Below are 13,300 nucleotides of genomic sequence, written 5' to 3'. Positions count from 1 at the left end.
TTTCTTGAGATGGAATCTACTCCCGGTGAAGATGCTGTGATGACTGTTAAAATATCAAGAAAAGATTTCAAACATGACATAAACTTAGTTGATAAAGCAGCAGCAGGACTGACTCCAATTTTGAAAGAAGTTCTATTGAGGGTAAAATGCTATCAAAAAGTGTCTCATGCTACAGAGAAATCGTTCATGAAAGGAAGAGTCAATCGATGCAGCAAACTTCACTGTTGTCTTATTTTAAGAAATTGTCACAGCCACCCCAACCTTCAGCAATCACCACCCTGATCAGTCAGCAGCCATCAACATCCAGGCAAGACCCTCCACCAGCAAAAAGATTACAACTCACTGAAGGCTCAGGTGATGGTTAGCATTTTTTAGCAATAAAGTATTTTTTTTGGAGAGGAAGATTGTCCCTGAGCTAACATCTGTGCCAATCTTCTTCCATGTTGTATGTGAGACACTGCCACAGCATGGCTTGATGAGCAGTGTGTAGGTCCACACTTGGTATCCAAACCCGCGAACCCTGGGCTGCCAAAGTGGCGCATGCAAACTTAACCATTACACCATCCAGCAAACCCCAATAAAGTTTTTTGTTTGTTTTGGGGTTTTTTCTATGAGGAGGATTGTCCCTGAGCTAACATCTATGCCAATCTTCCTCTATTTTGTATGTGGGATGTCACCACAACATGGCTTGACGAGTGGTGTGTAGGTCCATGCCAAGTATCCAAACCTGCAAACCCTGGGCCACCGAAGCTGAGGACACAAACTTAACCACTATGCCACTTAGCCGGCCCCCCAGTGAAGCATTTCTTAATTAAGGTATGTTCATTGTTTTTTTAGACATAATGCTATTGTATTCTCAACAGACTACAGTATAGTGTAAACATAACTTTTATATGCACTAGGAAACCAAAAAAATTCATGTGACTTACTTTAAGTTCATGTGATTGCATCTCTGAGGTATACCTGTATACTGATTCAATAGAAGCCCTATCAAAATTCCAATGACAATTTTTGCAGAAATGGAAAAACTCATCCCAAAATTTATATGGAATTTCAAGGGACCCTTGAATAGCCAAAACAATCTTGAAAAGGAGTAACAAAGTTGGAGGACTCAAACTTCCTGATTACAAAACTTACTACAAAGCTACAGTAATCAAATTAGTGAGGTTGGCATAAAGACAGACATATAAATCAATGGAATAGAGTACAAAGTTCAGAAATAAACCCTTAGATTCATGGTCAATTGATATTCAACAATGGGGCTAAGACCATTCAATGTGAAAATGACAGTCTTTTCAACAAATAGTGTTGGGAAAACTGGATATCCACATCCAAAAGAAAGAAATTGGACCTTATCATATACAAAAATTAACTGAAAATGAATCAAAGACCTAAATGTAAGTGCTAAAACTATAAGACTCTTAGAAGAAAACATAGAGATTGAAAACATTCATGACTTTGGATTTGGCAATAGTTTCTTAAATTATGACACCAAAAGCACAGGTGACAAAAGAAAAATAGATAAATTAGACTTCATCAAAATTACAAACTTTTGCGCATCAAACGACACTATAGAGTGAAAAGAAAACCCACAGATCAGGAGGAAATATTTGCATATCATATATCTGACAAGGGATTAATAACCAAAATATATTAAAAAATCCTACAATTCAACAACAAAAGGACAAAAATTTTAAAATTGGCAAAGATACTTATTAGAATGGCCAAAATCTGGACCAGCACCAAACGTTGACAAGGATGTAGAGCACCGGTGACTTTCATTCACTGCTGGTAGAAAGACAAAATGGTACAGCCACTTTGGAAGACAGTTTACCAGTTTCTTATAAAACAAAACATACTTTTACGATATGATCCAGCAATTGCACTCCTTGGTATTTACACCAAAGGAGCTCAAAACTTATGTCCACACAAAAACCTACACATGGATGTTTATAGCAGCTTTATTCATAATTGCCAAAACTTGGAAGTAACCAGGATGTCCTGCAGTAGGTGAATGGATAAATAAAATGTGTTACGTCCAGATAGTGGAATATTACTCAGTGCCAAAAAGAAATGAGTTATCAAGCCATGAAGACATGGAGGAAACTTAAATGCATATTGCTAAATGAAAGAAACCAATCTGAAAAGACTACATACTGTATGATTCCAACTATACGACATTCTGGAAAAGGCAAAACTATGGAGACAGTAAAAAGATCAGTGTGGTTGTAAGGGGCTGGGAGATGGGGAGGAGGGATGAACAGGCAGACCAGAGAGGATTTTTAGGGCAGTGAAAATATTCTGATGTCATAATGATGGATACACGTACATTTCTCAAAACCCATAGAATGTACACCACCAAAAGTGAACCCCAAGGTAAACTAAGGACTTGGAATGATTATGATGTGTCAATGTCAACGTAGGTTCATCAATTGTAACAAATGTATCACTCTGACGGGAGATTTTGATAATGGGTGAGGCTGTATATGTGTTGGGACAGAGGGTATATCAGAATATCTGTATCTTTCCCCTCAAATTTGCTGTGAACCTAAAACTGCTCTAAAAAAATAAAGTCTTCATTAAAAAAAAGGCAAAAGACTTGAATAGACATTTCTCTGAAGATATACAAATGGTCAATAAGCACCTAAAAAAGATGCTCAACATCCTTAGTGATTAGAGAAATGCAAATCTAAACCACAAGGAGATACCACTTCATACCCACTAGCATGTCTATAATTTAAAAAATGGAAAACAGGCGTTAGCGAGGATGTGCAGAAATCAGAATCCTCAAACATTGCTGGTGGGAATGTAAAATGTTGCAGCCACTGTGGAAAACAGTTTAGCAGCTCCTCAAAAAGCTAAACACACAATTACCACATTATCCAGCAATTCCACTTCCAGGTCTAAGTCCAAAAGAATTAAAAACAGAAACTCTAATGGATATTTGCACACTAATGTTCACAGCAGCATTATTCACAACAGTTAAAAGGTGGAAAGAACCCAACTGTCCACTAACAGAGGAATGGATAAACAAAATGTGGTATTATACATACAAAAAAATACTAGTAAGCCATAAAAAGGAATGAAGTTGATAGGCTAGAACATAGTTCAACCTTGACAACATTAAGCTAAGTGAAATAAGCCAGACACAAAGGGACAAATACTGTATGATTTCACTTGTATGAGATACCTAGAATAGATAAATTCACAGATAGAAAGTAGAGTGGATGTTACCAGAGGCTAGCAGAGGGGGGAATAGGGAGTTATTGCTTCATGAATACAGAGTTTCTGTTTGGGGTGCTCAAAGGGTTTTGGAAATAGTGGTGTTGGTTGCACAACAATGTAAATGTAATCAACGACATTGAATCGTATACTTAAAAATGGTTAAAATGGCAAATTTCGTTATACTAACTAGTTTCTTCTTCCCAGAGATACTTTATCCATATATAAGTCGTCACCTGCCTTCCTCCCTCCCTCCCTCCTTCTATCTATCCCACCCCTATGAAACAAATATTAGCATACTGTTTTGCACCCTGCTTTTTTCACTTAACATATATTGGAAATCCTTCCACATAGATCTCACATGTCTATTTTAACACTTGAATAGTATTCATTATTTAACCACTCTTCTACAATGGACATGTAGGTTATTTCCAGTCTTTAGCTACTACAAATAATGCTGCATGGGATAACCCTCCAAAGAAGCAGTATCAATGTACACTTCTATTAATAGCTGTTTCCCCATACCTTCATCTGCTGTTATACTGTCAAACTTTTTGATCTTTGATAGGTGAAAAATGGTCTTATTGTACTTATAGTTTGCAATTATCATTACGAATGAAGTTGAACAGCTTCGCTTTTTTTTTTTTTGCTGAGGAAGATTCAGCCTGAGCTAACATCTGTTGCCAATCCTCCTCTTTTTGCTTGAGGAAGATTTGCCTTAAGCTAATATCTGTGCCAATCTTCCTCTATTTCGTATGCGGGTCACCGCCACAGCATGGCCACCAACGAGTGGAAGAGGTCCATGGCCAGGAACCGAACCTGGGCTGTGGAAGCAGAGCGTGCCAAACTTAACCACTAGGCCATGGGGCCAGCCCCCAGCTTCCCTTATTTTTAAAAGCCATTGGTACTTCCTTTCTCTTTTTGACATGTAGGAGCTCTTTACATATTAAGGAAGTTAAGCCTTTGTCATATATTGCAAATATTTTTTCAATTTATTATCTTCTGACCTTGCTTATGGTATTTTTTCATGTAGAAAATTTAAATTTTCATAAAATCAGATTTCTATCAGCCTTTTCAAGATTTTTTGCATCATGGCTCAGAAAGGCCTTCCCTATTCTACGATTACAAAAAATTTTCTCCAGTGTTTTCTTATCCAGTTTTATGGCTTCATTTCTTTTGTTTATATCATTGCTCAACCAGGATTTTATTTAGGTATAAGGAATGAGGTAGACACCCAATTAAATATTTTTGTGGTAAAACATACAGTAGTTGGTGGGGCTGGCCCCGTGGCCAAGTGGTTAAGCTCACACGCTCCGCTGCAGGTGGCCCAGTGTTTCGCTGGTTCAAATCCTGGATGCAGACATGGCACTGCTCATCAAACCACGCTGAGGCAGTGTCCCACATGCCACAACTAGAAGGACCCACAACAAAAAATATACAACTATGTACCGAGGGGCTTTGGGAAGAAAAAGGAAAAAATAAAATCTTAAAAAAAAAAAAAAAATACACCAGTTGGTTTAAATGTTCTCTGTCCCTAACAGCTTACCAACAAAAAATAAAGACCATAATGGAGTGTTAAGTGGAACTACCAGGCTGCTGACAGGGAAGAGAGCATAGAGAAGCTAGATAAGAACTCCGAGGGGAAACCAATCAAATGTATGCTTATTTGAGAAAGTGAAGAGCACACTTGTGTTCATTTTAATTTCTCTTTCCTAGATCTCATCTGTCCCTATCTCTGGTTTACTCTCTGGAAGAGAGTGAGCAGCGTAACAGAACAAAGAGATTAAGCAGGGAGACAGAAGAGCAGGAGACTGCAAAAGACCCGTAACAGTTCTCCAACTGGGACTAGGGAATCCTGTGCATAGTAATGACGTGGGAGAAGCCAAAAAGAGCTGTTGGAGATTCTGGTTAAAATCAGGAAACTGAACAAGAGGCAAGCTAAAAAGGCTGGGAGACAAACACAAGCTGGATTTCCATAATTATAGGTATCAGTAACCTACATAAAGTATGTCAAAGGCAAAACACAGTCTGATTTCTAGTGATGTATTCTCTGTTGGGTCACCATTCCCAAGGCTGTTTTCCCTTAAAGCAGTGGTCCTTTTGAGAAGTCACAGAGATCCACTTAAGAATCTCCCAAAACCTATGGAATCACCTAGAAACTAAATACCCAGGTACATATATATAATTTAGCATACAGTTTCAGGGGACTTGGAAATCCCTTTCCAGTCTGATTCATGGATCCCAGATACTGTTTTAAAGGCCCCCAGTCCCAAAATGACCCTATTCATTATAACATATTCCACTCCCTCCTTGCCACAAAAATTTAAGTGATTCCCTCAGTGCTGTTAATCTCAAGTAGATCATAAGAAAACAACATAGGCGGTCACACTGGCAAGTTAGGATAACGCTGAAATGAGAATCACAAGGACTAGATTTGGCTCCCAGTTGTGTCACTAATGGATACGGTAACTTTACGTAAGTCACAACTTCATGCTGGAAGAGTGTTTCCTCAGCTGTGAATGGGGTGGAGGTGGAAACGGAATAAACCAAGGTGCTGACATTCTAGAAAGTGAGCAGTATTCTTTTGTTTAGTGAATACTTACTGAGCATCTACACAGGTTCTCAGGCCTACAAGCAGATGGTGGTGAAACAAAAAAATGAGGCAACTCTCAAGGAGCTACACAGACAAGCAGTTATAAAACAATGTGACTCATACCCTAATAAAAGAATAGAGAGGGCTCAGGAATCAGAGAAAAAGGAGCATATAGCTTTGCCTGAGGAGACTAGAGTCTAGCCTGGAAAATGTTTCCCAGATAGACAAGGCAGGCACAGAGTATATCCAACACGTGCAAAGACTCTACTGTGTGACAAAGCAGGCGATCTTCAAGGAAATTCAAGGAATTTGATACAGCAAGAGCCTGTGCAACCATGTAAAAGCACTGAGCACTAAGATTAAACAACAGGAGGAGAATGTCTACTGGGGAGTGTTTTACAACAAAACAGCTTTAATTCATCCTGCCTAACTGGCTGCCCACTGTAAGTACTAAAAGAATAAAGCTTGGTTGATATCTTACTTCTAAAAATTAGCTGACCCACAAATGGTAAAAACTGCTGCTACTCTGACAATATTTGAACTACGAATTTCTAATAAAGAAAAATGACCAGAGGCCAGCCCAGTGGCATAGTGGTTAAGTTCATGCACTCTGCTCTGGAAGCCTAGGGTTCACGGGTTTGGACCCTGGGCGTGGACCTACACACCACTCATCAAGCCATGCTGTGGCAGCATCCCACATAGAAAACAGAGGAAAACTGGCACAGATGTTAGCTCAGTGACAATCTTCCTCAAGTAAAAAGAGGAAGATTGGCAACAGATGTTAGCTCAGGGCCAATTTTCCTCACCAAAAAAAAGAAAGAAAGAAAAATGAACAGTTAAGAACATGGTTCCTAAACTCTGATTAATCAACCAAATTCTTTCTGAGCCACCACTTAGTAGGAACATTATTCCATGACTTAGCTTTTCCCATTTCCCTCCAGTTTTACTCGCTTCCCCAACAGGCTTACTAAACTCCGTTCCTTTTCTCTGCCCTTCTCATGCTGCAGCCTGATTCAGACGGCAATCAGCAGTGACTAAAGGAAAGGCAAAAAGGCAATCATGAACATTTCCCAAAAAGCCAGAATTAACCTCAGACTAAAATAATGCTACTAGTTTGTCAGTCAGATCAAATTAGACTTTTCCAGTAATATCACCTCTGCCAATTGTGCCCTTTCCTGTGAGCTCTTGATCCCGTCAGCTCCTGCTTTCTGAGGTTTCTGGCTCCAACAATCATCCCTTCTATTTCTTCAACCTCCAACCTCTCTCTTTAGGTTTATCCCCTAATGATGTAAACATATCAAGTCATCCTTCTCTAGTAAGAAGTCATTATTCAACAAATATTTATCCAGTGCCTACTAAGTGCCTAATTTGCAAAAGGTACTGGCATTGCCTACATGAAGCTCTGATGAGGTAGTGAAGATAAACTCAAACTAATAGTCTGTTCTGCCCCAACTCAGTAATTCATTCCCAAGAAACCTCCTATTATCGAAAGTTATGTTATAAAGGCAACCGTTGGGCCCGCCCAGTGACGTAGTGGTTAAGTTCACACACGCCACTTTGCCAGCCTGGGGTTCACAGGTTTGGATCCCAGGTGCGTACCTAGCACTGCTCGTCAAGCCACACTGTGGCGGCATCCCACATAAAATAGAGGAAAACTGGCACAGATGTTAGCTCAGTGACAATCTTCCTCACGCAAAAACAAAGAGAAAGATTGGCAACAGATGTTCGCTCAGGGACAATCTTCCTCACACACACACATACACACACACAAACGCAACTGTTCAAAGGGAGTAAAAAGGAGTAAGGGGCCAGAGTGTTTCAGACTCAAAATAATAAATTCGCTTTTCCTACAAGACTATCAATAAGGTGTAAAGTTCTCATACCACTAAGCAAGTCTAGCTTTTAGTTATATCTAGTTTCTGCTCAAGTGTAAAGCCTTTCTTTTCCTAGTCCAATTAACATTGCCAAAAAAGCACAACTCTCCTCAAACATTATCATAAATATCACCCACTGTTAGGATATACAAAGCAGACAGCCCACTTAACTACTTTTTCCCTACTCAAGCAATAGCGGTTTGCTTAATGCAAATTATGTTCCCTAATCTGCTGCTCCATTAGATCCAATGTGCTGCTATGAAAGAGGAAGTCCATGGGATCCCATAGAAGTATGTAACAGGGGATCATACGCTGCATGGGAGGGTTGGGAAGGCCCCCTTAAGGAAGTGAGACTTCAAGGATGAGTAGGAGGCAGTTAAGCAAAAGGGAAAAGAAACGGGGCGGGGGGGGAGGGGGTGGTTGGGAAGAGTTGTACTAAGGCAAAGAAAACTACATTTATAAAGGCTCTAAGGGAGAATGGACTTGCACATTTCAAGGAACAGAACCCACTGGAAAACAGGGAAGAAAGTCATATGGAGAGGCAGGACATGTGGTCTCGTGAGCCATAGGAGGGGTGTAATTTTACTTTATGAGCAATGGGAAACCACTGAAAGTTTTAAGTAGAGAAGTCACATAATCATGCTTCATTTTAGCTACCTTTCCTCACTCTATCCCATCAAGTTGGGTTTCTTAAAAGAGTGGTCTACACTTGTTCTTGCTGGTTTCTACTTCTTTCCACCTTCTCTTCTCAACGCCTGGCATCTGACTTCTGTACCCCATTGAAATTCCTCTCTTTAAGATACCTGTTGATCTTCTAGTCGTTAATTCAATGGAGCCTCTCAGTTTTGAACTCATTTGTCCCATCCACAGCATGTAGTCCTGCTGACCATCAACTCCCTCCACACCCCACCACTGATTTTCTCCTCATTTCCATGACTATTCCTCTCCAGTCTTTTTTGCAAGCTCTTCTTTCTCTACCTACGCTTTTAAATGTTATTGTCTGTCAGGATTCTGTCCTTGGACTTTAGCATTTCTAAACCCTCTATATTTTCCCTGGGTGATCTTATCCATGTCTAGGACCTGAAACATCACCTACGTGCTCATGACTTCCAAAATCACATTTATAGCTCAGACTTCTCCTGAACTCCAAATTTATATGTTAAACTATTTCCATTTCGATGTCTTACAGGTACCTTAAACTGAACTGAACAGTTTCAAAACCAAACACATCTATCCCCTTACCATTTCAAATCTCGATCTCCCCTTCATTCCTCCTGCTACTGCCTTAGCTCAAGGGCTCAACATTTCTCTTCAGGTTTACTCGAACAGACCATTTCCCTGTGCTACAGGCCTTTAGTTAGTCCCATCCAACCCACGGGTAGAATGATCACACTAAAAAGTAAATATTAAGATCACGGTACTTCCAGGCTTAAAATTCCTTGGTGAGTCCTATGGAGTAGCTCAAATTCCTCAGTCTGATCTCCAAGGGCCTCACAGGCTCTGTCTTACTCTCTGGCCTTCTCTCTCTAGCTCCTCAACTTCACACCCCATTCCTTGCCAGGCTAAATTGTTGGTAGTTCTCTTGGCATTCTATGAACTGGAACTTTACACACATTTCTTCCTTCTCGGGAACACTAATTCTCTCTTCCTCCCTCATTCGCTTCACCTGGCCTACTTGTCCTTCAAGACTTAGGTAAGGCCCTCTCTCCTCCAGGAAGTGTCACCAGAACTCCCAGGTGTGCCCCTTTGGGAATGTACAGCACCTCGTGCTTAACACAGCTTTTGCATTTATTACTTTTATGTTTTCACATGCTTACGTATTTACTACTCCCCATGAGTCTGGATCCTTGAGAGCAGGGACTCAGTCTAACACTAGCACATAACAGGTGTGTTAAGAGTGAATGAATGAAATTATGCAATTGCAAGGAGGCCCTCAAGAGAACAAGCCCTAGAATGTAAGCTCCTCAAGAGCAGGAGCTTCGTCTGTGGCATTCTCTGCTGAATCTCCAAGGCCCAGAGCAGGGGCTGGCATGCCACTGATGCTCAGTACATAGCTATAGAAGGGCTGAATGGATACTCCAGGGTCAGAGGAAAACACTTAGTCTAAACTCTTCCTAGACTTGCTTTTTGTTACTAACTTTCTTGGTTTGTGACCTACTTTTACTATAACACCAGTGTGTACTGCATGATTTCTACTGACCAAACCAATGCTCTTGTTCTTCCATTAGGAAAAAATAAAAATAAGAGCAATGACCAACCCATTAAACTAAAGGATTCTGAGGCACAAGTCCATGGAAGGATTTCCTGAACTCCTCGAAACTGAACGTGAAATTTTCAGCAGATGTAAGTCAATGCCTTTTTCTCGTGAGGGATTAGTTTTCATTGAATTTTCAAGGATATTAAAGATACCGAACAAAAAACATCAAATTGCTTAACCAAAATGTTAAGCTGAATTAAGTTGTAGCCTTCACCTTTCTGTTCTCAAATCAGTATTTTGATATATCACTAGCAACTTGGAGACAGCAGCCTCTACTAAAACAAATGTAACTAGAGAAGACAGCTGGCAGGCTCTCACTTTAAGATTCCTACTAAAATTTGCATTTAAAATTTTCTATAATTGGAAAAGTCCTTACCAGCATTCTTCAAAGTTAGTACCCTATTCTAACATACTCTCTACCCATGTGAGTCAGGGTATTTACTCTACTTCCTGCTAATGTGTTCAAGAAGAAAATGTTAGATTCTAAACATAATGACAAAAGAAACATTTTTTACTGTCATCTAATTAAATGGAAGGGGGAAAAACCCAGGATCATCCAGATTTACAGGAAAGCCCTTTTCTTTTTTCCCTTTTACTGTACACAGACTGAACCGAACAGCAGGAGCAGCACTTAACTCATCAACCACTCAATTCAACCTTGGGAATACTATACTAATAATTAAACAGTAAAGAACAGGCAGTTAAATCATTTTAACAGAGACAAACTTGTTTTAATTAAAAGGTTCTCTAGTTGATCTAGAGAAGCTAGTCACAAGAGTTCAACTACATACATGATTCCACTTATGAGTTCGAGAAAAGCCAAGATTATTCTATGGTGATAAGAAATCTGAACAGTGGTGGCCTATAGGGTGGAGAAGGGGGCATGAGGGCACCTTCTGGGGTGGTGGAAAGGTTCTTTATTGTGATTTGAGTAGCGCTGGCACAGATTATACATTTATGAAACTTGCTTAACTACATACATGTCTTTTACTGTACGTAAAGTATGCCTTAGTAAAACAAATTCAAATAGAACAACATCCTTATTATTTCTTTTAACTAATACAAACAAAGCCTATCCTCGTTCCTGCAAGCTCTTTGTGGAGGACGACCCACACGATGACACGGGGCTCTGAGAAAATTAACAGCTGAGGCGCCAGGAGCTCTGGCCGACTCTGCGGCTTCGGCACTGCCGCTCCGAGAGGCCCGGGAGCCACCGCCAGCACCCGAGGCACGAGCGGCCGCGGCTTCGGAACTGGGCGCCGCGGCCGGCCCCCGCCCGCTCGGCCAGGACACCTGGCCAGGGGAAAAGGGGTCCGTGGGCAGAGCCAGGCGCAGGGGCGTGCGAGCGACCGCGAGGCTGCCGCCGGCTCCCCGCCACCCCCGCCCCTCCCCACGCTTCCCCGCGGCCCCACCGCCCCCCCGCGGTCCCACCGGCCCCCGCGGCCCCTCTAATCGCTCCCAGGTCTCACCGGTCGCCCCCCGCCCCCCGGCCTCCTGGGTCCCCAGGGGCCGCAGAACACGTCCACGCCCGCCACAAGGCGCCGCTGTGGCGCCACCTTCCAGAACTAACTCTGCGCTTGCGCTTAAGACTAGCACCCTCAACCAGGCTTTTTTTCAAAAGGAACCGGAGACTCGGTCGGCGCAAGCGCGCCCCTGACGCGGCCCGCGCGCCGCCACTTCCGCCCCGAGCGGGAGGCGGGGGAGGCGGGCGAGAGCCGCCGGGCGCGAGCCTGGGTCCTCGAGGAGGACAGCGGCTGCCGGTCGAGCCCGCGACTCACCAAGTACAACTGCTGCCAGCGATTCTGAGCATCCAGCTCCTCAAACTCCCGCTCGATGGTAGAAGACATGGCGGCGGGAGCGAGCTGGCGCGAGCGGAGCCTGCGCCGGCGGAGAGGCTCAGGCCCCTCAGGATCCGGGGAGAGCGCTGGCGCTGCGGCGCATGCGCGCTCCGCTCGCCGCCCCGCCCCCACGCCTGTCCGGGCCGTCCGCGGGGAAAGTACCTGGAGCGTCGGACGTCAGCGCGCTGACTCGCGCCGAGCCGGTCCGACTGCGGCTGGGCGGGGCGCTCGGGGAGGCGTGGTCCAGAGGGAGCCCAGGTGGGTAGGGGGCGGGGCCAAAGGCACCACCCAGAGGCTGCTGTCCCGAGAGTCTGGGCCGAAGGTGGCCCGACCCCAGGACTCGCTCGGGCTGGTCGGAGGGAGGAGGTGGAGTACCGCGAGGTTCCCAGGAGTGCAGCAGGCCAAGGAAGTCCCGTGAGAAGACCTCCTTCCTTCTTGCCGTCCCAGTTCTCTTTTTCTTCCTAGTCTTGATTTTTTTTTTAATGCGGTATTTGAAATTTATTTTAAACATCATCTAGGTCAGTTTGGTGACCTGTGTTCAACTTTGGAACAGATTTCTCAGCCCTTTCAAAGAATGTAAACCATCCTTGATGCTAATTCCTGTATGCCTGCGGGTTTTGTGCCAAATAAACTACTATGGCAAAAGGAGAGGCAACCACTCCTAGAGTTAGGGAAAATACAGCTTGTTAAGTAAACGTTACACAACTTAAAAGTTAGTGTTACCTATAAAAAGAACAAGGGGGCCAGCCCGGTGGCCGAGTGGTTGAGTTCCCACGCTCCGCTGCAGCGGCCCAGGGTTTCGCTGGTTCAGATCCTGGGCGCGGACATGGCACACCTCGTCAGGCCGCGTTGAGGCAGCATCCCACATAGCACCACCAGAAGGACCTGCAGCTAAGATATACAACTATGTACCTGGGGGGATTTGGGGAGAGAGAGCAGAAAAAAGAAAGTTTGGCCACAGTTGTTAGCTCAGGTGCCAATTTTAAAAGAAAAAAAAAGAGCATCATCTTTTACCAAACAAACGTGCCGGTTATGGAAGTCATCTTGCTTCGGAGTAAGATAATTAATTCATTGTTGGTAAACTCATGTGCTTGTAATATCTTATATCATCTCCATAAGAAGTGTGAAGGCTTAGAAAAATTTTAGCTGTGCAGTCCAATATTGAAATTTAAATTTCAATTAAGGAAATAAAGATTCTCTCCTCGACTCAGGTTTCTCTTGAGTTCTTTTTCGACTAGGCCTTGACTCTTGGATTTCCCTGTTTCTGCATTGTCCAGTTTTAGCAAGAATCCTGCTAAGTCAGTTTAGCCAGAATTGCCCATTCTCAATATCTGGTCACTTTGATATTTAATCAGGTTCTTCATCCTCCAACATCCCTTAGGTGATATCTGATCATCGTGGCCTGCCTTCAGCAAGAATCCTGTTAGGTCGGTTTAGCCAGAGTCCTCCTGATGTTTCCTCTGTTAAAAACAAGACAGTAGGCCCAAAATGGAGTTGCTTGTTGAGCTCCACATCA

At 42.9% G+C, this 13,300-nt stretch overlaps 1 protein-coding gene across 2 annotated transcripts in view; it reads right to left on the bottom strand.

Annotated features, from left to right (window-relative positions):
- Window positions 1-12,139, bottom strand: part of PTPN2 (protein tyrosine phosphatase non-receptor type 2) — an 85,551-nt gene extending 73,412 nt beyond the window's left edge. The window contains exon 1 of one of the 2 annotated variants that reach the window (XM_008525296.2): window positions 11,725-12,139. In XM_008525296.2, the coding sequence (XP_008523518.1) occupies window positions 11,725-11,793 (69 nt within the window). In that variant the 5' untranslated portion in view covers window positions 11,794-12,139. The remainder of the gene's footprint in view (window positions 1-11,724) is intronic. The other variant, XM_070629565.1, reaches the window with a different exon arrangement.
- Window positions 12,140-13,300: the final 1,161 nt, after the last annotated feature.

This window comes from Equus przewalskii, chromosome 7, assembly GCF_037783145.1.
Source record: "Equus przewalskii isolate Varuska chromosome 7, EquPr2, whole genome shotgun sequence".
Taxonomy (NCBI): domain Eukaryota; kingdom Metazoa; phylum Chordata; class Mammalia; order Perissodactyla; family Equidae; genus Equus; species Equus przewalskii.
The sequence above is the reverse complement of the archived record's forward strand: the minus strand, read 5'-3'. Positions and strand labels throughout refer to the sequence as shown.